The sequence below is a fragment of the Fusarium flagelliforme genome (assembly GCF_020744385.1).
Source record: "Fusarium flagelliforme strain FIESC 12 MPI-CAGE-AA-0113 chromosome Unknown B0J16scaffold_1, whole genome shotgun sequence".
NCBI lineage: Eukaryota > Fungi > Ascomycota > Sordariomycetes > Hypocreales > Nectriaceae > Fusarium > Fusarium flagelliforme.
In genome coordinates, this window is record NW_025763503.1 from 4,510,074 (window position 1) to 4,532,497 (window position 22,424).

General features: G+C 48.8%; 8 protein-coding genes across 8 annotated transcripts; 2 read left to right on the forward strand and 6 right to left on the reverse strand.

Moving 5' to 3' along the window:
* Nucleotides 1–839: 839 nt before the first annotated feature.
* Nucleotides 840–1,817, reverse strand: B0J16DRAFT_28105 (ERV/ALR sulfhydryl oxidase domain-containing protein). The gene is made up of 2 exons (XM_046123925.1): nt 1,425–1,817; nt 840–1,363 (listed from the first exon to the last, which is right to left on the reverse strand). The coding sequence occupies exons 1-2, from the start codon at nt 1,559–1,561 to the stop codon at nt 931–933; spliced, it is 570 nt and encodes a 189-aa protein (XP_045989401.1). The 5' UTR covers nt 1,562–1,817; the 3' UTR covers nt 840–930.
* Nucleotides 1,818–2,168: 351 nt separating this feature from the next.
* On the reverse strand, nt 2,169–4,534 carry B0J16DRAFT_378210 (fungal-specific transcription factor domain-containing protein; the record flags this gene model as incomplete). The annotated part of the gene is made up of 6 exons (XM_046130902.1): nt 2,169–2,368; nt 2,429–3,635; nt 3,686–3,717; nt 3,770–3,986; nt 4,035–4,395; nt 4,449–4,534. The coding sequence occupies 6 exons, from the start codon at nt 4,532–4,534 to the stop codon at nt 2,169–2,171; spliced, it is 2,103 nt and encodes a 700-aa protein (XP_045989402.1).
* A 1,108-nt stretch (nt 4,535–5,642) lies between these two features.
* Nucleotides 5,643–6,964, reverse strand: B0J16DRAFT_378211 (uncharacterized protein; the record flags this gene model as incomplete). The annotated part of the gene is made up of 3 exons (XM_046130903.1): nt 5,643–6,047; nt 6,128–6,558; nt 6,928–6,964. The coding sequence occupies 3 exons, from the start codon at nt 6,962–6,964 to the stop codon at nt 5,643–5,645; spliced, it is 873 nt and encodes a 290-aa protein (XP_045989403.1).
* A 2,049-nt stretch (nt 6,965–9,013) lies between these two features.
* On the forward strand, nt 9,014–9,860 carry B0J16DRAFT_28140 (pterin 4 alpha carbinolamine dehydratase-domain-containing protein). Its single transcript, XM_046123942.1, has 3 exons — nt 9,014–9,329; nt 9,435–9,497; nt 9,550–9,860. Exons 1-3 carry the CDS (start codon nt 9,117–9,119, stop codon nt 9,781–9,783), a joined length of 510 nt encoding a protein of 169 aa, XP_045989404.1. The 5' UTR covers nt 9,014–9,116; the 3' UTR covers nt 9,784–9,860.
* Nucleotides 9,861–10,238: 378 nt separating this feature from the next.
* B0J16DRAFT_329089 (fatty acid hydroxylase superfamily-domain-containing protein) lies at nt 10,239–11,892 on the reverse strand. Its single transcript, XM_046126284.1, has 3 exons — nt 11,562–11,892; nt 11,381–11,489; nt 10,239–11,322 (listed from the first exon to the last, which is right to left on the reverse strand). The coding sequence occupies exons 1-3, from the start codon at nt 11,570–11,572 to the stop codon at nt 10,525–10,527; spliced, it is 918 nt and encodes a 305-aa protein (XP_045989405.1). The 5' UTR covers nt 11,573–11,892; the 3' UTR covers nt 10,239–10,524.
* A 2,391-nt stretch (nt 11,893–14,283) lies between these two features.
* Nucleotides 14,284–16,462, forward strand: B0J16DRAFT_352556 (ATP synthase regulation protein NCA2-domain-containing protein; the record flags this gene model as incomplete). Its single annotated transcript, XM_046129262.1, has 2 exons — nt 14,284–14,308; nt 14,478–16,462. The coding sequence occupies 2 exons, from the start codon at nt 14,284–14,286 to the stop codon at nt 16,460–16,462; spliced, it is 2,010 nt and encodes a 669-aa protein (XP_045989406.1).
* Nucleotides 16,463–16,681: 219 nt separating this feature from the next.
* B0J16DRAFT_28162 (SNF2 family N-terminal domain-containing protein) lies at nt 16,682–20,182 on the reverse strand. Its single transcript, XM_046123947.1, has 10 exons — nt 19,804–20,182; nt 19,702–19,752; nt 19,617–19,651; nt 19,442–19,534; nt 18,953–19,384; nt 18,338–18,906; nt 18,021–18,293; nt 17,865–17,969; nt 17,182–17,816; nt 16,682–17,131 (listed from the first exon to the last, which is right to left on the reverse strand). The coding sequence occupies exons 1-10, from the start codon at nt 20,045–20,047 to the stop codon at nt 16,902–16,904; spliced, it is 2,667 nt and encodes an 888-aa protein (XP_045989407.1). The 5' UTR covers nt 20,048–20,182; the 3' UTR covers nt 16,682–16,901.
* Nucleotides 20,183–21,353: 1,171 nt separating this feature from the next.
* B0J16DRAFT_28183 (uncharacterized protein) lies at nt 21,354–22,071 on the reverse strand. Its single transcript, XM_046123955.1, has 3 exons — nt 21,924–22,071; nt 21,733–21,816; nt 21,354–21,674 (listed from the first exon to the last, which is right to left on the reverse strand). The coding sequence occupies exons 1-3, from the start codon at nt 21,938–21,940 to the stop codon at nt 21,410–21,412; spliced, it is 366 nt and encodes a 121-aa protein (XP_045989408.1). The 5' UTR covers nt 21,941–22,071; the 3' UTR covers nt 21,354–21,409.
* Nucleotides 22,072–22,424: the final 353 nt, after the last annotated feature.

Below are 22,424 nucleotides of genomic sequence, written 5' to 3' on the forward strand. Positions count from 1 at the left end.
TTGGAAATCTATCCATACACCACCTTGGTCCTAGCCTTACAGTACAGTACAACACCGTAGGACATACAGTTCGAGCTCATTGTTGGGTATTTTGCCAAAATAGCGGACCGGTAGTTGCGTTGTACAGCGTTGTCATGTCAGATCATTCTTATCGCGCCTAAAGGGAGTTCTCCGAAAATAGCAGGGGTGCTCGGGTCGAGTCGAAACGACAGCACGAGGCAAGGCTAAAGAGCGAGACTGGCGAGACCAGGTCCCTGAAAAATACTACTCTTGTTTGGTTCCTGGATTTAACTGCATTCATCGTGGTGGCTTATACGTGAGCTGTCCTGATCTGACTCGATATCAACCTCGCCTACAGGGTTAGCTGTTCAGTATATTCACGGAGCCGCAACTGGCGGCGAGATATCAAATTAACTTTTAATCAGAAGCGTTCACTGGGTATAGGGTGAGCTATGAACTGATGGTATAGTTTTACGTTCTAAGTTCTAAAATTGTTATACATCTATATCGAAACAATCCTGAGATGAGATTCTATGCAGTCCTCGCTTCAGCCCTTACCCACACTATACTATACAGCTCATGTTCCATGTTAAATCATACAGAATCGGCGATTCCAATGCTCCGCTTGTCGACATTGAAACCATTTGTGCATCCTTTCTTTCTATGTCTGCAGCCAATGTCGTTGCCATCCCGCCGCTTCATCGGCCCGGCACTGGCCACCCACGACGTGTATCCACACAACGTCTAACGGCTCATCATGTCATTCCCAAAATCGTACACCGCACACCGAAGGCCCCCTGTTCTTTGAAACCAAAATGAGTCGAGACTGATCTTATATCGGTATGCGCGCTAAGCTCCCGGCCCGACCGTCGATCCAGCAGCCAGCCCAGCCTTAACTTCAGCTCAGGCCAGAACAGCGACAGCTACAGTTTAATCGCACCGTCCGTCCTTCCAGCCTGTGCGCCAGCGCTCCTCCCACTTGGAGCAGTCGAACTCAGGCTTGCCAAGCTTACGGTTGACGTCGTTGTGAGCGCCGCACAGCCACTTGCCGAACTCATCTCGGCTGTTGACCTGTGGCGCTTCACGCTTGAGATAGCCCTGGAAGTCCTCGGCACATACCCAGCATGGATAGAGCTTGGAGAATAGTCCAACAAAGCTCAGAAGATCTGACTTCTGACCAGTAGATGGCTGCTCGGGGTACTGGGCTGCGATAGAGTGAAGCAGTGTCCAGGTACTCCTGCCTAGCACCTCAACATCCGGAGGACACTCTGACGGAGGACGCTGAGCCTTTGCTGCGGCATCTTGTTTGAGAGTGCTCTTGGTTTGAGAAGCCCATGCAGAGAAAGAAGTACAGTTTCGGCATCTAAGACGGGGTCAGTTAAACCAGGCTCCATTTACAGGGCGTCTGTCACTATGAAACTTACGGTTTGCCATCAGGACCCAGTACAACACCCTTTGGGATCCTCTTGGGCGGCTCAGCAGAGCCTCCTACAGCTGACGATGCAGGAACAGCAGAAGCGGCCGCAGCCGACTGCTGTTGATCGTTGGGATCGCTTGACATTGAATGGCGCCACTGGCAGTGTCGAAAAGAATGTCGTTGTGGTCGGTCGGGTGTGGCGGCCAAAAAATTAAGGTCCCTCAAGGAATAAGACGGGAACCAAGTCGGCGTTCTCGGGGAAATAACAAGCGAATAGTCTCAGCAATTCACGTCAAAAGAATGACAATACAGAACCGGCAAGAATCGAGAAACTAATAGTTTGAAAACACGATACTTTGCAATGGTGGTGATATGACGCCGATTTGTAAGCCAGTCTGATGGAAACGAAGCTAGACAAGCACAGCGCTCTATCGACATCGTAACTACCGCCTATCGTTAGAATTCCAGAGCCTTATCGATAAGTTCGTCACCTATCCTGGAAGTTTCCAGGGGCAGGGCAGATCAAATTTAGGCCGGGGCAGCGCCGCCTTCCGGGTGAATATGGGGCCAACAACCCACTTCGATAATGATTCGCATTCTTTATTCCTACATCCACGTTATCCAAGACTTTGACAGTCAAAGTCACGATTGATTCCTGGATTGACCAAGTGGCGATGCTATAGGAAGACTTCGGAACTGTTCAAACACTCACATCCCTACGATTTGACTCATAGTTTAACAGAGACTCCATTCAACTCATGGTTTCGAATAATGAACCCGAAAGACCAGGCGCAACTGTGTCAGTCATATATCCAGTTATAACACTGCTCAATGTCGGCATATCATCCTGGACTGAGAAAAATGACGGGTCTAATGCCATAGTTTGACCGAAAGTATTGTCGAAAACATCGAAAGTATTTTCCGCTGGCCCAAAGAACGAGGTCTCAGGAACTATCAACATGATGATTAGCAGCAAGATCAATGTTTGAAGAATCGATTAAGACTTCTTACCAGACGACTGGACTGGAAGAGAAACCGAAGTCTTTCGATCCTGTTCCAGCATGACTGAAATGGCTTTTATAGCCCTTTGTGCTTCAGTCGACCTGTCCGAGCTTTGTTCCCAAATATTCTTAGCCACAATCAAAGCTTGCAAGATATCTTCTCGCCTATCTAGAGCACGTCTTGTATCGTATTTACTCAAAGAGTGACACAGCATCATGGTGGCTTGGAGGAAGTCGTGGTTAAGCGGTGCAGAGATTCTCCATCGAATGGCGTACATGAGACCTCCAGGCTGAGCCTCCTCCTTCATGCGTCGCTGATACTCTAGAATTGCTAGAGCGGCCCCGATGCATACTTCATGAGACCTGGAATTATCTTCTCCGGCTGAACTGTTGATAAAGCTATGCCGGTGGAGGAGATATATGGCTTTTTGAACAATGATATCCAGCATCATGCGGTTAAGTATAATAGAAGGGCTGTCTGCGATTGACTCTTCAAGTGGCTTTGGTTTGAGCCAAGCAGGCAAAGCATCAACGACGATTTGAAGCTTGGCCTCGAGGGCGGTAACTACAGCTAACGATGGGGGTCCTGCTTCAGTAGTATCGTATATCTCAGCTGCTACTTTGATAACACCATGTCTCTTGATATGGAATGCCAGCATGGAAGGTTCTGAGAATGGCCTCTCGGGTGGGAGAGCGTCGTTATCAGTACTGATGTCACTGTCCAGTAAATACGAAGGCGGGCGCGTATCGCACTGAGAGTCCTTGATAATGCGTGGCAGTCCGACCTGGGTACTGGTGAAGAAGTCGACGCTATACAAAAATGTCCAAGCCCGTCGCCGAAGCTCAGCTTGCAAAGGCCGAATGCCTGGCCAGTGTGATGGTTCGCGATGTAGACCCATACGCATGGCAACTCTGATAATGACGCCCATGAGAACCCAGCTCCCCATGTGTGTGGTAATATTGGCATGCTGGTCAATAGCAAAATGCAGCATCAGCGTCTCGACGACGTAGCCGCTAGCATGTAAATAGTCACCAGCAACCAAGCAGTGGATGGTTAGCGTTCTGAACGTTTCAAGACTTGCCTGCAATTCTTGAGCAGATGGGTCATGGGCTCCTAACTCTGTCTTTTGGATAGATGCGGACATGCTCATAATGCTGAAGAGTAGTCCTACCCAAATGATAGGCGTGGCTGAGGGGTTAACCCAGAAGTTTGCATACTATGGATGAGGTTAGCTTGCATAGCATGTGGTATCTGGAGAAATCTGACTTCTGCGAGGAATTTGCCTCGATGTAGAAAGACTGATATGCAAGGTAAGCTATAGACCTCAGAACATGGGGAGCAAAGACCTACTTGAGTCAAATGTATTAAAATACTGTGAGATATATCTATCAACCATTCTTCGAGGAGGCAGCATGGTCAATATCTGTTCCGTCGAAAAACAGCTAACACTACTGAGTAGAAACGTTCTCGGCGCTGACGGTTGATAATTGAAACCATCAAAAGGGGGAGACGCTCCATCGACACTCTCCGAAAAGCCATCAGAGAGGTCATCTTTGAGCTGTTGAATCTAGAATCCTGTTATTAAGAAGTCACCAGCAGATATGGCCAGACTTACATCCTCCAGGATTGTAGCCCAATGGGAACTACCAGTATACACAGACCGTTCCTCTGTGAGATTTAAATTCCCCATACTACCGGCTATTGGGGGTATTGTCAGAGGAGGGTCTGGACGAACCAAGTCATTGCTTAAGAGAGGTGTGTCGTCCAAATTCTGGTTCGGGTTCACAGTCCTATCTCTCAACTCCGTCACCAGATTCTCAAGACGAGCGATCCTCTGGCGCGCTTTCTGCGTCCTGTTATGAGGCCTATAATCCACTGCATCCTTACGCTCTTGTTCAGAGCAAGTGAACGTACATTCATCTGGCTTGCCCCTTCGTGCGCAAGCACCGCATGGAGACTGCCTATCACATCGAAGCCTACCACAAGGACAGATCAATACCAAGTCTTTTCTGTCCGAGTCGAGACTTACTTGCGTCCTCTGCAGAAGGTACAACTGAGAATAGGTTTCTCACGCCTTTTTCTATGAGATCCTGGTTGGGAACGGTGGTCCTCCATGAGTTAGAATGGGCGACGACTGTGACAAATGAATCTGACACAGCTTCCAAGTTACGGATGTTAGTGGAAACTGCGTAAAGGCATTTTCACTATAACCTTGAATAGACCAACAACGCACGTGACTGATATCCTCCATTACAGAAAGCATCAAATCAGCCAATGTACTGTGGTTCTGGATAGTCGATGTTGTTCTTATTATTTTTCAGGAATCTATCTAGCATTATCTGTCAAGTGTGATCTTAAAGCCACCAATTACAGTCTTTGTAGCGAAGCCTCAAATCATTGATCTGATAATGCCGGTAGGTCGCAAGATAAGTCGAGTGTTTCAACTTGGATCTCAACCTTTATGGTATTGCAGAGTGATGAAGGATAAGTAATTAATGCAGCGGCTTATCTTATGCGGAGACAATTCAGAGAGGGCCCATCAGCGGACGGTCGGACAGTCACAGTGTAAGCTTATTGGTCAGTCATCGACGACGATGATATCAAACTGTGGATGGACTCTCTCAATAAATACACACAAAATACACAGAATTTCTGATCTCCCTCTTAAACACCAATGGATTTCCATCCGCATAATGATCACACCAGGAGTATGTTAAAACAAGACCCTCTATTGCTACCGAAACCCCTAACTCCCACTATTAACACTGATCTGCTTCTATCCTGTCATCCTTCAATGGAAGATGTCCCTCTATAGCATGATCTTGACAGACTCGCCACACTCCATGTGTGCCTGTTCATACAAGCCAGAAGATTCATCGAGAACAAAACACCATAAAAACTGACGTATCCGCCATCACGCATGAGTTCCATGCGGCCTAGAACACTGGTTGGCGTGGCACAGCTTTTTCACTCCAAACTGTGCCTTTCTGTCAGAGCGTCGCAAAATATACACCATCTTGGATATCAAAACCACCTTCTTACTATCGTCGTGTTCTTTGGAATCAATTCGGCTCTTTGTGGTGCTGCTCAAACTCGATCGCTCTCATTCTCAGTAGACCAATTGCAGATTCTTTTTTGGATGTTTTCAGACACCCAATCTGATGTTGTGAGCTGTTGTCACCACAAACAAAGATCAGCCTTTGACGTACATTGTCATAACTCATTATTCGTGCGCCGTAGAGTATTGTTGACGCTCGATCTGTTCCTGGGCCGCGAGACCCGCAACGGCCTGCGCAACAGCTTCCAATGGTGTTCCGGCGGCGGAGTTTGTAGGTGCAGGTTCGGGAGGGGCAGAAGCAATCGAAGCTGGCGCTGGGGCGGGCGCCGGAACTGGTGCAGGGGCCGGGGCCGATGGTTGATGTGTAGGTTGAGCAACGTCAACATTCGGAGGAGGCGGGGGATATTCGCCTGTCACATCAAACAACCTTGATTGCAAGTGAACAATGTATTCTCTCAGCGAATGGTTGTCGGATTGCAGTGACTTGAAAGATTGTTCCATCTCATTGAGTTCGCGTACTTGCTGCTCCAGCTTCTTGATATAACCCTCTTTTCGCTGTCGGAACGCTCTCTATTGATGAATTGTTGGTCAAATAGCTCGACGAGTAGTAGATCGATCTCACTGGACTGAACCAGAGTCTAGAAGCTTACCTGGGCAGCCCTGTTTTGCGCTGCGCGCTTTGACTGGGACAGTTCACGTTTGGCTTTACTGCGACCTTCACCATGATCGTCCGGCGACATATGAGGCGGGGGCGCGGGGGCAATTGGAGCGGTCGAAGGTCCAGCAGATGCGCCTGGACTGTGCCCGGATGGAGGAACGATGGGCATCATGTTTGCGGTAGGTGCGTTGTTGGCTCGGGCGCGAAGCTCAGGATGGATGTGAGACTCGACCTCGCTCTTGACGGCTATAGCTCGGGGTTGATCTTGAGGATTGAGCGAATGATCGAATCCATTCGACGGCCGCGCAGGAGCCGGCTGAAGAGGTTGATGTCGGGTATCACGAGGAGCAGGAGAGGTCGGCGAGGATGAGCCTGTCGCGTCGTGGCTCTTGAGGAGCTCGAGCTGTGCGCGCAGATGCTGCTCTATTTGGAGGGGTCGGTTTTAGCCAATGCGCTCAACAGCTACGTCAACGGTAATTGAAGCAGAAGCGGAACCGAAAGCGCCGAAAATGGGTATTGTGTCCAAGTGATGAAAATAAAGAGCTATAAGTGTATTGTATATCGGGTTGCGCGAAAACGCGACAAGGATGCTATTCAGACGGTAGAGAGATACAAGGAGCGCTATGAGTGTCGCAAGTGACCAAGGCCAAAGTGAGGCGCAGTGTAGTGTAGTATAGATAATAGACAGATTCCTAGTTTCAGAACAGGAACCAAGACGCGCTCGGACAAGGAAACAGACGAGACACAATAAGAAAGGAAAGAGAAAAGTAAAAAAGAGTTGTCTTGACTAACCTTGATTATTGGCGCCGCTTGCTGAGGAGTTCTGCATGCTTGAGCTCTGGGGGAGAGTCTGACTCAGCATCCAAGTAGTAGTGACCCAGGGCGATGATTATTACTGCGACGAGGGGGGACCTGACGCTGACTGACGGAGCACGAGTGAGGAGAGGCCGGTGGAAGAGAGATGGATTATGTAACCTGGATCCGTAGACCTTTTGAATGAGCGTGTGAGTGGTGATCAAGTCGGAAAATGGCGTGGCTGGGCCGGGGACGCTTCTGCTCTCCGCTTTGCTTGACGGACTAGGTTAACCTAGGCTTAGATAGGTCTAGCTGGACAGATTGATTTGGTCAATCGCTCGCTTGTCGCTTGCTCGCTTCTGCAATCTGCAATCTGATGGCGGATGGGCGTTGTTACTGTACGCACGTACGGAACTCGAAGCCGTCTCTGGTTCTGGTTCTGGTTTCTGGTTCTCAACTAAAACGAACCTTTCAGTGCTGACGACGATTTCGGCGGCTCGTGCGGGAAGCTCAAAACACGCGCGAACTGGTTCGTTTTGGAATCGAAGTCAGGTATACTGTCTCAGCCGTAATGTAATCTTGGTGAAGCCTCAATTCGAGTAACAAAGACGCGTCAACTGATACGGGCCAATGTGAATTTGTTGAGAGGCTTTCAGATTGACGATCCCTTCTCAAGAAAATACCCCAGTCCCCTTCTTTCTATCTCTCTTTCTATTTCCGACACCGGCCAATCTGTTATTTGACGCGATGGGAATAAACGATGGGCTCGGGTGAGAAGATTGGATGGATTTGCTGACTGATGCAAGAAGGGGAACGTTGTTGCAGTAGGGAAAATATTTGTCAGCGGACAAGAGACAAGAATCAGCCTAAGGCAAGGAGCTAGGACCACCGAACACCTGCACCTGCACCTGCGCCTACTGTACCTTCCTCATGTGCGTGTACGACAGCCCCACTTACGAGTACAATGGTCCAAATATGGCTATCATGGCTTTTTGACTTCGGAATGGTTTGATCTGACTTGGCGTATAAAAAAGGATAATGTGACGTTAAATCTCGCAGCAGAACCATGCACAAATTCCTTTGACTCCGGCATATCACAGGGGCTGAAATCACAAAGTCCCAAGTGCCTGATTAAGAAGCGCCACAGATATACATCCACTTTAACTCAATATTGTACTTCTATCGAACAAGAGATTTTACAGATGCCTAATTATGCACGCATACAAGAGCGCTTACTCGGGATTCAACGTGCTTCTGATTTCGACTAATGTTTTAGCTGACTTGTTTGTCTAGGTCGCCGAAGCTCCACGCCTCATAGAAACCGATGTCCATGCTGCCATCTTACCACATCCTTGAGATCCTTCTGATCCCGTACAGTCAACTTGTGGCTTCCAAATATTCAACCTCTTCAAGTTCTTTCGTCTCGCTAGAGCTACCCAATAGATCCAGTGCCTCTTCCGAGCTTTCCGGCCCCCAACATGCACGAGATACAAGTGGGAGTGGTGTAAGTAGAAGATGCTATACGGGCTGATCAAGAGAGGGGGATTCTTCCATCATGAGTTATAATCACCGCCGACGGACGCAATGACTAACTTTAGATACCTGTTACTTTACCCGTTGTACATAGGCGTTTGTTAATATCCTGTGAGGGTGTGCACTAGCCGTCATATTTCCATTGTATCGGGTACTCAGCAGCATCTGTCGTGTAGGAACGCATGGGGTCTTACTTGATTCCATTCATCATATCTTGAAAATTGTCAATCGGTTCGCCATGCAAGATGTAGCAGTGAAGTGCTACTGATGTATGTACATCCATCGAACTTGGTAGACTTGAGACCTACCTACTAATGGTCTGGTAACAACTCGACAGTAACCATTTAGATAGGCAATAGAGTTACAAAAGAGACAATCGAAACATTCAGGCTGCTTTCAAAAGCGTAAATTCGACTTTTGACTTCTGTAGCGTACCCGAAGACTCTTTAACGTATAAGAGAACCTCATAATCTATATATATCAGATCATCGATGGATGTGTTAGTGGGTACACGTCGCTCCACCTATAACAAGCTGAGAAATAAGTACACTCGATCTTGCCTCTCACTCCATTTTTGCCTCTCATCGTCCAATCCTTTCAGCCTCATCAACCAACCCACTATCACCAGCAAGCTTCACTGATTGCGCCCTACCATGCGCCCTTTCCAGCCCTCAGCTCGCATTCCATCACTATTCCGCTTTGCATCGACCATGGCCCAGCCACGATTCTCTGCTGGTACTGACGCCGCGAGTGTGACGCCGGCGCTGAATGCTCTACTCACTTCCGAGGGTGGACGTTGGACACTGGCTAAGGATGGCACAGCTCTGGAAAGGCAGTTCAAGTTTAAGACTTTTGGAAAGACATGGGTGAGTCTAGCGAGCTAATTGGAATTCCAGTCGTGTGAGGTATTGGTGTTCTGTAGTCGGGAAATATGAGCCAAAGGTATGAGCATGCTGGCTAATACAGCACAGGATTTCATGACAGGAGTTTCTCTTCAATGTAAGATCAAGAACCATCACCCAGAATGGTCCAACGTGAGTATCTTTCTGTATTCCAGCCATCCCTGATAGCTCATAAAGAAACAAGGTCTATAATACCACCTTCATCCGCTGGACAACGCACAACCCGGCTGGTCTTTCAGACAAGGACATCACGATGGCTGCACAATGTGACACTCTCGCAGCACAATTAGGCGAACTGGCCCCGGAGCCGGAGACCTCATCTACGGCCGAGACGGGAGATCAAAGCTGTGCAATTCGTGGCTTAGCGGACCAGGCAGCTGGAGCAGCGGGAGATTGCTGCACACCCAAGAGTAAATAATATGATACAGGTCGGCAATCTGTACTGTAGTGTTGTTTACTAAATTTCAAGATGATGTTCATACAAGTACAAAGAGCAGGCAGGTAGAATGAATTAGTCGGCTAACATGACGGCTTGCTTTCATGATAAGGTTTTGAATTACACAGGCCGTCATCATGAGTTGCGGTGACCGGCTGGGGCAAGAGAAGACTTCAGTATATACCTACCTAAAGAGATCATAAAGGAAGTTGGAGGTTTATTGAGAAGCCATGTTCCAAGCTTTGTTCCGAATCGGGAGAGTTGATTGTTCAAGTCAATGGTCATAACGGTTTCCAGTGTATCGTAAGAGTTGCGTTTTTCACCCTTGTAACCTTGATCGATCCCGAAGGAGAGATACATGTAAGGCTGATACAAACACAGGCCATCACCTCTCATGAAAGGTGCCATGATGACATTCACTAATACGAGCCAGTACATAGACAAGAACGAAGTTGATTATTAAATATGTCTAAAAGCCTCTCCAGGGCAATGGTTGTATATGCAAGCGTAAAAAGTCGTTCTTAGTAATCCCAAACGCCGTGCGAATGCTCGAGTCGCAAGTACAGCAATGCAGACGATGCATGTCTGCTGAGCGACCGGTCTAAGTCTCCATCATGATCAACACCCTTCTCTTTTATTTATGGTCGTGAAATCCTGGCATGGCCAGACTCGATTCACCGCAATCGATTATTTGTCGGTGTGCCGGATTTTCTCTACAGCAGTCTATTGCTGCTTCTGGGCCTTGATGGCAGCGAGCTTCTTCTCGCGACGGCGCTTGTGAGCATCAGCACCGGCCTCGGTGTCTAGGCAGTAGTCCCACCAGGTGAAGCTGGAGGAGTAGTTGCCAATGAACTTCTCGTGGTGGAGATCGTGGTGAGCGGCACCAGCCCAGACGGGGAGGAAGTGGCGCAGACTCCAGGGGAAGTCGTAGCCGCTGTGAGAGTCGATGGCCTGGAAAAGACGGAGGGTGATCCAGGTGTACATGGTGACAAGGTGGAGCTCGCCAGTAATGGCAAGGAGGACGACAGGGCAGCCGACGACACCAATTCCGAGGAGGGCGGTTTCGATGGGCGAAGCGTACTCAGCGGCGAGACCGAAAGGAGCAGAGTAGGTGTGGTGCATCTTGTGAATGGCCTTGTACAGAGGACCGTAGTGCAGAGCACGGTGGAACCAGTAGTGCCAGGCATCTTCCATGATGAAGCAGAGAACGATCTGGAGAGCCATCTTCCACATAGGGGGAAAAGGCACACCGTAGTCCATACCGAGGTAGGTAGCGATGGGGTGGAAGAACCAGATCTGAGGAAGTTCGGCGGTGAAGTGGCTGATGAGAACAATGGCGGCGCAGTCCCATTGCTCCTTGAGGGTAGGAACCTTTTGCTTTTGAATTCGGAATTGTTGGAAGTAAGGGATGTAGTCCATCAGCATGAAGGGAATGCAGCGGCCGAAGTAGACGAATTCGTGGAGGGCGAAACTCATGATACCGGTCGCGAGAGTGTCGTTCTGCATCCAAAGGTACCAAGCCTGAATTGGTTGTTAGTATTGGTGTTTGTATTTCGCGATAGGGATCGGGTGGACATACGGCCCAAAGCTTCTCGGCGAAGTTGAGCTGAACATTGTACTTGGAAACCTCCTCAAGGACAACAAAGTAGTCCTTGGTCTGGTTGAAGGACGCGAAAGTGGTCGCGTTTCTGTAGTAAATCATATTAGAAGGTGTTCTGAGCCGTTGGCGCAATTTGCATTGCAATATAAGGGATACTCACAGCGCATCCATGGTGACGGTGTTAACTTATGACAAAGTATAGTAAAGAAGAAGCCTCTAGGGAAAGAAGAAAGACACCAACAGGCACCAGGTCAAGTCAAGAGTCTTCGAAGAAGGCGGCTCTTGTTATTAGGGAAAGGTCGACAATGGCGATGGCGGTGTTGAAAAAGGAGACAAGACGGTGGCTGTTGGGGAGGTTTTATCATTTCCTCGATCGCCCGGCCCAAAGAATCTCAAAGGGGGGTCCCCATTGAAAATGGTGGGCAGCGGGCCTTGTCTTGGCTTGGCCACACGCCCAGCGTCCCTAACTTTACGGATACGTTAGGGTACAGATTGAAGTTTACAGCAGGAAAGCAAAGCAAAGACACCCAGCTCTTGCACCGTTTCGCATTGCATCGGTACGTACTCTGTACCGTCGCGAAAATTGCACCTCAGATTTGCCATCACACACCCTGTAACTAAGCCGAATCAGGAACTTGAAATCTCCAAACCCTGTGGTAGTCAGCCAACCACATCAGAGGACCCCTGAGCTTTCTCTGGCCCGTGCACTCGGCAGCCTCGATAGCAGATGGCAGCTAGAAATGGTTCCAGAATGAGGCCACAACCAGATTGTCTTTCCGGTATCCGGGCCCAGTTAAGCAGTCAAAGCCAACATTAATCGATAGAGGATTGTCACCGCCCCTAGGAAAATCGTATGTGAATCTATCGAATTCGCGGGGATGTTACGGGAATTTTAAGGAAGTGGTCGGACCATCCGAGAGTCCTTGTCTCCGTAGGTAGTTGTTCAATCTTTTCTTCTTCAATGACTAGAGGTCGGCTGGCTGCTTAGAGGCACTGTCCGCCTCTTTTTTTACAGCGGCTTAGTTTCTGCGATTGAGGGCGGTGAAGATCTCAATTAGGCCTGATGCACTTGCCACTACAAATGCTGATTGGTGCATCTTCAATCTTGTTCACCAACGTGAAATTGATCTAGAAGTCATCGAGTAACTGTTGTTCCCGTCCTGTCTGAGTACCTGCAGTATCCCTGCGACAGGTCTGTCCGTATCCTCATAATAACAGGTGATGTTTACATTCAATGCGTCCTGTATGGTAGCATATTGGCACAGGGGCCTGCGAGCCTAGGATCTCATCTTAGTCCATGTATTGCCGACCGTTCGATGGGAAAGTTCCTGGAAGCGTAGGCAGGGTTCTCTCGACGTCAAGAAATCGGGGACAGTGGTGTGTTATTGGTAAAGCGCTATGAGGCGATAAGAAAAACTCGTTAAATAGATACCCACTGCTTGAGTGCCGATCAGGTCGAGGGGCGAAGTATCCGATTATCAATTCCGATCTGCTGGGTCATACAACACCCCCTTACTCCAGATTTGTCGCCTTGTTCCGCGTGGCACAGCGTAACTCTCTTTTCCTCGTTTTCGGTTTAGAATAGAACATTTCTCATCCTCTACGCCTCTCCCGTTCGTCTTCGTTCCTAAACTCGTGCGATTAATAGCGGGTTTAATCGATTGTTTACCTCCACTACATTTCAATTAAACCCCTTGTAATGGAATCGTCTTAGATGGTGCGATCAGAGACTTCTTCGTTATTGTCCGGCTGTTGAAAAAGTACTATGCTGATACTGAATTGGGGTTAGTGGCCTTCACTCCCAGCGACGTCTCAACGCGATACCGAATACGAGTCATCTAATGTCTCCCTCCGTCTGAAATTGTAACGAGATGTACATAACGGAGGGCTCTTAAGTTCGCAGTATAGGTTATCATGTAGTTTTACTATAGTCTAGATATCCCTAAATTTCGACTATATTCGAGATCTAATTAAGCACAATCACATAGCTTCAAACATATTTGAGAATCGTTCGTTCAGACACAACCCTCATCAACACGGATACCCTGAACTGCATGTAATAAAGCCTGTGAAAGTCTGCCATAAACGTAGAGTACATAGGCATATAGCTGACTGCATAGAACGGACAATGACAGCATTGCATCTTTATCGATGCAATAAGATACATATCTGGGCACTCACAGGCAATCCCGTTGTTTGAGAACAATTTTATTACACGTGATTGGACAGTTCCAGATGGCGATAGCTGACAAGGCGATCCGAATACGAATAAGCCAGGACACTTTGAGCAACTCCAACCCAACCCACTCACACCTTCTTTCCCCATGAACACCACGTCATGTATCAAGGTCATTATTATGCATTACATTGTGCGTTCCTTCCCAGAGAAGTGCAATTGATCGGTGCAAAGTCATATGATGGGTAAACAGCCTTATTGCGTTTCTACCCTGTTTGATTCAGCTTCCGTTTTTACGACAGCCAACAGTTTTGCTTGATTTTAATGGACCTGGATTGACGTGTGGCATCATGCCATAGCCTGTTTCCCCACATTTGATTCATCTCCCGCATCGCATTCGTGTTATGTTGAGCTTGTACAAGCTCTCGAGAAGCTTGCACTCACACTCTCACCCTCGCCATCCGCACGCGACCTGCCGCCCTGTCCAGCGGCTGCGCAGCCTCCGAGCTTACTGTCCGTGTTCCCCGTGATTCGGCGCTTACCTCCCGGCTGCAAACTGCCGCAAACTGCCGCAATCGCCGTTACAGTCCGCCGCCCGTCCGGGGTTACCTGCCGAGCTCTCCACCGACTTTCTGGAGCTCAAGCTCCCGTTTCATCTCTCGCGCACAGGGTTGCTTTATCTTACGAGCCGGGCTCTTGCTGACTGATGCGGTGCTCTAGCCATTGGCTTCGTAACTATCAGATCTAAACAAGCTTATCCTTGGTCCTACAATGACGCTTGTCTCTGAGTTCGTCTGCCCAGCCTTGATCTTCTCTATCCCCTGACCTTTAAAACTTCGTGCTTCCTGCCCTCATCTACTGTTCCAATCCTACAAGCCACTGACCGTACCTGTAGTCAAGTGCGGCGGCTTGACGCCTACCTCGACCGTCTGCCAGTTCTATCCGAGGCAACTTCTGAAGATGAACGCTCAGAGACTGAAGAGCATGGTTTTGCTGTGGCTAATGCCTTCTCAACTCCGCGTCTCGATCACTTGCTTCGCACCATTCAATCACTGAGTACTACCTCGTCCTCGAAACCACTTCTACCGGCTTGGCGTATCAAAGATCTTCTTATCTCATCTCAAATCCCTGCCCCTGCAAACATCTCGGTGAACGAAACTCAGTCCGATGACGCCAAGAGTCCTTACGAGAATGAGCTGGAATGGCTTCTCGTGAGCAAAGCTACCATTCAACTCCATGGTGTTATTCTCAACACACTCCTAGATCAGATCGTCCCTCTCAACGATGATGTTTGGTACTGGGATGAAGTCTTGGGGACCTATTCTTATAGTAGTCTTTATGCTGTTCAGACGTCTCCTCTAAGGGTCTGGGCTTGGTCCCAGGAAGTCTACACTGCTACCAAGTTACGGGCTCAGGCAGGTTCTCTTCACCATGCTCCGGGCGAACTCGTCGATTCTACAACATCAAACATTTCGCTACACTGGTCTCAATTCTATGGCATTGTGCAAGACAGTATCCGGGAACGGTCAATTGCCAACATTCAACGCAGAGTCCTGTCACCGGTTGCTTTGTCTCGCTCAGAGGCTCGACGCAAGCAGGCGCAGCTGAAGAAACTGCGGGAAATCACAGCCAGTGGTCTTGGTGTATTGATGGATGAAGGCCTCCAATTTGGGCTTGATGACGATAAGGCTGATCTTCAGGACCACCACGATCTTAAGGGTGTCGTCGAGCGCAGTGTTGCACTCATCGATATGGTTTTGAAAGAAGTCTCTACTCTAGATGTTAACATCAGCGATTTTGAGGACAAGGTTTTTGCTGGCGTCGAGGAGGATCCTGAGCTCTCCGTTCACATGGACGGTAACACCACCGCGGATCGACCAGCTATTCTGGCTCGACGACTACTCACCATTATTGATAAGTCTCTTCCTGAGCATCTCACTGCTATGCAGGCATTGGCGAGGGAAAACGGTCGACCCGGTGCTCTCGTTCGCTACTGGCTCCCTACTATTATTGGCCTTCTTTCTTCAACAACTGTCCTACGCATTTTGGTTAACCGAAAAGCTGATATCATTGAATGGTTCGTTGGATTCGGCGTTACTATCCGGGATTTCTGGTTTAACTGGGTCATCGAACCGACTTCGAAGGTTATTTCAACTATTCGACACGACAAGACCAGCGAGATTGCAATCATGAGCAGGGACAGCCTCAAGGCCGACCGTGAGAGCCTTGAGCGCATGGTAGTTGACTTTGCTCTCGATAAGCCATACTTCGCTACTGAAGATGGAAGCACCCTGACTGATATTCAAGTTGATGATATCCGACACAAGGTTGCTGAAGGCGATGTTACCCCTGTGCTGCGAGCTTTTGAGAAAGATCTCCGACATCCTTTCATGGGTACGATCCGTGGAGATCTCGTGCGATCCCTCCTCATCCAGGTCCAGAAGACAAAGGTCGACCTTGAGGTTGCTATGACTGGCATTGACTCTCTTCTCAAGAGCCAAGAACTTGTTTTCGGATTCGTTGGTCTTACTCCCGGTGTTCTCGTCTCGTATAGCATATTCCAATACCTTCGTGGTGTCTTTGGCGGACGATCTGGACAGCGTCAAACCCATAAGGCTGGCAAGGCCATCCGTGTTCTCCGCAATGTGGACCGCATTCTATCTGAAGCCCGACCTACAGAGACTAATCTTCTCTCGTACAAGGATCATGGTCTCTTGCTCGCCGAAGTTCACATTCTCAGAAACCTTGTCGACAAGCTCATGCCCCGTGAGATTGGCAGGGAATTCCTCGAGGATCTTGACGACCTATCAAATATGAAGGGAATCCAGCTGCAGACCAGGGCGCTGGAGCGTATCAGATGGGCTTACGCTAGATGGCTTCATTAAGCAGCTAGTGGACTGGAGTTTGTTATGAGTGTGACGATATTTTATGTATACTAGCCCTTGCTGGGCGGGTAGAAACAGCACCATTGTACTCTATACACATAGCTAGATTGCATAAACGACTGATGAGTAGAAATGCCATTCCATGTCTTGACTTTCTAGAATTCCGAGAACCTTACACTGTGATGTTACGGCGCCCAAGAGGTATCCGTAAGCAAGTCCTGCCATGATAGCACTCAATCAATTGGAAAATATTCGTCGCAAAAACAAAGTCCAATTGTAGAGAGTATAGACTCTGCGAGTAACATTAACTCCTACTGAGAGAGCGCGGTAGGCTCGCAGCTCTGAACTCATGACGATGCGTGTAATAACGCCCTTCTCGCAGCCCCATTCCGGATATCTACAATCAAACGCCTGTCCTAAACACCCAAATCATGGCTTGTTAGCCGAGCAGCTTGGAAATGTCTGCTGCGCGTGTATTCTGGCGCTTCTTGTTCTTGGTGTTCTTTTCTTGGAACGCCTTCGTCACCAGCTCTCGCTTCTCGCTCTGTACATCAAGCACGCGCTCCTCCACCGAACCCTCCATGACGAGGCGAAAAATGGTCGTCTCACGGGTCTGGCCCAGTCGGTGAACGCGGTCAATAGCCTGGTCCTCGATGGCAGGAGCCCACCCTGTAGATTGGTGTTAGCTAACTCAAGAATACAGCAACGGAGAAACTTACAGCTGTCAGAGAGAATGACTGTGTCGGCAGCTACGAGGTTGAGACCAACACTGCAGACCGCCAGACTGGCGAGCATGACACGTGTCTCGGGGTCGTTGTCGAGAGCCTCAATGGCCTTGTCACGCTTGTCCGCTTTCATGCTACCATCGATACGTGTGTAGCCCATTCCCTCAGCTTTCAGCTGTGCCTCAACAATATTGAGGAACGACGTCCATTGAGAGAAAACAACAACCTTGGATCCTTCCTTTCGCATGGTTGCCTTGAGAATCTGTAGCATCGCTTCCGTCTTGGAGCTCTGCGACTCAGCGTCAAAGTCTTCTTCTTCGCCAGGGTCTTCAGGCGCTGGTTCGAGAAGGCTGCTCTCCTCGAGCTTGTTACGACACATAGGACATTTGTGCTGGATATGGATAGCGCGAGAGATGCAGTTTCGACAGAACACATGCTTGCAGGTTGTGATAACAGGGTCGTTCGGGTTGTCGTAGCAGATTGCGCATTCCTCCTGGCTTTCGATGTACAGACGAAGAGCCTCTTGAAGAAGGCCACGGTTCTTGTCGTTGAGGGGAACTACCTCATGCTCGTTGAGTAGATTAAGAACATCGCTGACACGCTCTTTGCAGAGAGTCCAATGATTGCAACTAGTTTACTTAGTACATTCTCAAATGGCGTCAAAGGCGTGGTCTTACATTTGTCGAAGGCGAAGCAGGCGCTCTAGTACGTTCTGGAAACGTCCCCTTTGTCCGGCTTGGGAGCCTGCCTGCCATTGCTCAAGCTCGCCTCTGGCTTCGTCCCTATTTCTTTGTCAACATTTGATCCAAAGTGATCATGGTTTGCAAACTTACAGTAATGCATCGTACTTGCGTTTCTCGTCCTTTCGGAATGGGATTCTATGGACGTACTCCTTCTTGGCTGGCAACTTGAGATCCACAAACTTCATATTCTTTTTGCGACGCAGACAAAGGTCGTGCATGAGCGCCTGAAGAAGCGTTTCGCCGCCCTTGTCTCCAGAAGCCAGTCTGCGACTGATTTGCGCATTGAAGATTTCAGGCTGCTCGATACCTCCGGTGATGTGAAGAAACTTGACAAGGGAGTGTAGATCCTTGACCGAATTAACACTGCTAGGTTAGCTTGCATATCATTTAAGTAGGGCGCAACTCACATTGGGGTTCCTGTCAAGACCCAGCGAGACTCTGCATTAATCTCACAGGCAGCCTGTGCCACCTTTGTACTGGAATTTCGAATAGTGTGACCCTCATCGAGAACCACGCGGCGCCACTTGATGTGGTGCGAGGTCAAGACTCTGTTCACACCCTGATCACGCTCTCTGGCCAACCTTCCATAACTGGTAATCACAACGTCGTAAGTCTGGAGCTGTTTCGCTGTCGCCTTTTCGCTGCCATGATATGTAAGTATGTTAGGCTGCTTGTCGCCACGGATGTGTCGCTTGATCTGCTGGCTCCAATTACTCATAACACTGACAGGTGCAACGATGAGGGTTGGGCCCTTGCCGCCAGTCAGGATCAAGCTGATGATCTGCAGAGTTTTGCCCAAGCCCATGTCGTCGGCAAGGATACCTCCTGAGAGCAGCTTTGGTGCGGTGCTTGTTACGAAGCCAGACGCAACATTGTAGAACTTCTTCTTAGACTGCTGCAGCCAGAGCTGTACAGGCTCCTTGGAACCCTCGGCTGGTAGCTGGGGGTTCTCTTTGGCAGTCATCCAGGCCAATCCCTTCAACAAGTCAGTGAAGTCCATGCGTTATCGCGACAGGACATACCTGTAGCTGGTATGGCAAAAGCTGTGCCTTGAGGTCTTCGGGCTGCTCAGCCATTGACATCTTCTCCAACTCATCCTCACCAATCGCAAGAGACTTGATAGCATCACCACCTTTGCGCATCTCAACAGCCTCACTGTTCTGGAGCACATTATCCATGGTGATCTCTGGCTTCTGAGGAACAGCAAGTGCATCACCAACTCCATGGGTCGAGGTGCCGCTCTTTAGACCCATTGCAGCCTTCTTGCGGGCCTCAGCTTCCTTTCTAGTGTTCTTGAGTTCCGTCACCTTGACTAGCCTATCCTTTTTGAGTAATTCCTCAATCCTTGAGCGCTCCTGCGGGTCGCTAGGCCCATAGAAGAAGAGCTTAACTGGACAGTCATAGAAAGCCTTTTCGCCCGTGAGCTGGGCCTCGAGGACGACATCGCCGCGATCCTGAGTTTCATGTCAGACAGAAGCTGTTCAACGTGCGCAATGGGTTGTTTGCCTTACCACATATGGGGCGATTTTTGACGCGACATTTCGCGGGATATGGCCGATCTGATGGCCAAGGACGTTGTCTACCCGAATAGCATTGCTATCGTACTATAGCAGGTTAGATATGTTCAGTACCTAGAATGATGTCGCCATATTGACAGAGAATGAGACCACTTGGGGTAGCACGAACCTGGTTGTTGGGTTCTCGTTTGCAGAGAACAGCTTCTGTGTAATTGTGAGTGTCTAATATGTGGTCGAGAGAGCGAAAAACATACCACCTGGTGATGCGTAGCCTGCGTAATATCTAACGCCAACAATCTTTCCATCTGTATAATGTCAGAACATGTCATGATGTATAACGTAGGAATGCAACATACGGAATGTTCCGTATAGTTCAAGAGGAGGACCCTCGTCATCCTGAGTCAGGTCAAGATAATCTGGTTCAGCAGTAGATGAAGGGACATTTTGTGATGAAGAACCGCCATAGACGCTGGTTCCACCTTGTCCAGGATAGCTTTGGTGTTGGCGCTGACTTGATGAACCGGTAGCGGGCCGTTTTTGACGCGTCTCACTTTCATCGTCGCCTGTAAGGTCGACAACGTCATGCGCGCGCTTCGGCATTTTGACGACGTCACAAAATCGCGAAATGTTGAAAAAAGAGAAGGAAAGAGGGAGTTGCTTTTGCTTCCTTCCTGTGATAGCTTGAAGAAAGTGGAGAGCTTCCTTCCCTTTATTCTTGCACTTTCGTACCTGCCGTTGGCGCGTCGCGGACCTGGAATTGCTTCTTTGAGCCGGTGGCGGAACAATCAGACAACCCGGTTTGAACTTAAATAGCAACACTACATTAATAGCTGTTTGAAATGCAATCAAATTGAATGATAGTGAATGAAATGGCTGCTCTGCGTGCAAGACTTCTTCGTTGTTCGGGTTGATATGTTACGGGAGTCAAACAAGCTCAGGTACAGTTTGTTCTATGTCTCCACAATCCTGTCCTTCCGTCTAAGTCTACCTACCTAAGCTGTATCACCCTTCAGCGACATCAACTGTTAGATTAAGCGATATGAGTGCTTGACCTTCACTTCTCTCACCTATTCTTGAATGATTGGCCAGATATTCAATCGAGTAACCACGATACAGCGCATTCACTTGCAGTGATTCCTGTGTACCTCCCCAAACTTCATCGGGATTTCATCTGATGTCAATGGCTTCTCTGTCATTTACCCTGAACCATCAGACAACTAAATTCGGCCAACGAACCAATCTGCAGGGACCAAGATCTGATCAACGACATACGATTTCACTCATATTCGCTGCAACCTCTTGTAAAAGCCATCTGAACTCGATACTCTCCTTACGCAGGGTCGCGGCGCAGCGGATACCACATCTGGCTATCATCTTACGATCTCTCGGAGAATTATAGCAAACTATTTCCACTCTTGAATGATCCAAGAGTGACGATTGGATGGGAGCGACCGTTGCAACCTTTTCCCTGAGAATTTCGGTTGCTGACTTTACAGACCCTGGAAAGGAACATGCCAAGTCTTGGCTCGACATGGGACATGTCAATCACCGTTAGCGACCATGTTTCTATCAACGGTGAATATAGCTTAATGGGCAGATTTCTGTAAATCTCTTAATGTTTTTCGGATTATCTTATACCTTTTGGTAGAGCTTTAAATCCTTAGTTGATCGCTCAAGACTCAGTGGTAAAGTCCATTCAATCACATCACAAAGCAGTCGATAGAGAGAAAAGATAGTAGCAAAATGTTATCATTATGCCAGCTACAAATTTTATATCCCAGTCCAGAGTAAAAGAAAATCCATCCATTTTTAACACCCCGATTCGTTTGCCAGCCCGTCCAGACAGTTAGGCATGTTGAGGTATCCCATTCGTCATCATAACATGGCCATCAACCTGTTTCCCGCGACCAAATCACTGAGTGCATAAACCCAATAAGAAGTCGAAGATGAAGTATCGATCGTCTAGTAAAGTCCAATGCAGATGTCACCCTTGACTCGGGCAGTCAAGTGGACCTCGGCCTCAAGGTCGAGCTTGATACCGACAAGGAGAGCGGCGGACTTTTGGTTACCGTTCTCGTCGGTGGCACCCTTGAGCAGTTGACCAGCGGGTTGAGAGAGACCGGTGGAGGTGGGTAGAGGAACAACAAACTGCTGCTTCTGGCTGCGGCGACCACCTCGAGCCTGACCGTCGGAGTCAGAGTCGGAGGCGTAGGCGGGCTTGGACAGACTGTAAGAGCCAAGATGGTTAGCGAATTGCTTAATGACATACTGAAGAGTGTGCTTACGCGGTAGTCGAGTTGCGACCAGGAGCAGGGGAAGAGGGAAGGTTGGCAAAGGGGAGTTCAGAGGCAGGAGGGGGAGAAGCAGTGCTAAGTTAGTCAGTCTTGAGACTTTCTTTTTGACTTAGAAGTCATGGTTGGGCGATGGAGGAGGGAAGTGTAGAGTGAAGAAGAGAGTTGGAGAGGGGATTGCTTACGAAGTAGGGGCAGACATTGTGTGGGATTGGGTGGTGTTGGACAAGAGTTGTCAAAGTTGGTTGTTTGTTGAAGGAGTGGTGAAGATGGTCGAGGCTGAGGCTCAAGTAGATGATTGTTGAATGGATTGGATGGTGAGTGCTGATGAGATGAGCTGGATTGAAGGCGATGGAGAGGCCACCTTATATAGAAGATTTGGCCCCAGCAAGGGGTGACATTTGTGTCTGTTGACTGAGTCTAGAGTTGCGATATCTGAGTCTAGATCCATGCTGCACTGCACGTTGCAGTATGATCTTCATTGCGAAACATCCCGATGCCGAGGGACCGTAGACGAGAGAGGTTTGATCCGGCCCCAGTCTGTTGAAGCAGTGACAGAAGCAATATCCGGCATATCCGTATTGGATGCAATGGAAGGTCATTGATGAGTTGTCCATCTAGGTTGTCTGTACTGAAGTCCAACTCATGCGGTCTCACACTGAGCTACTAGGTCTAGGTCCAGGTTA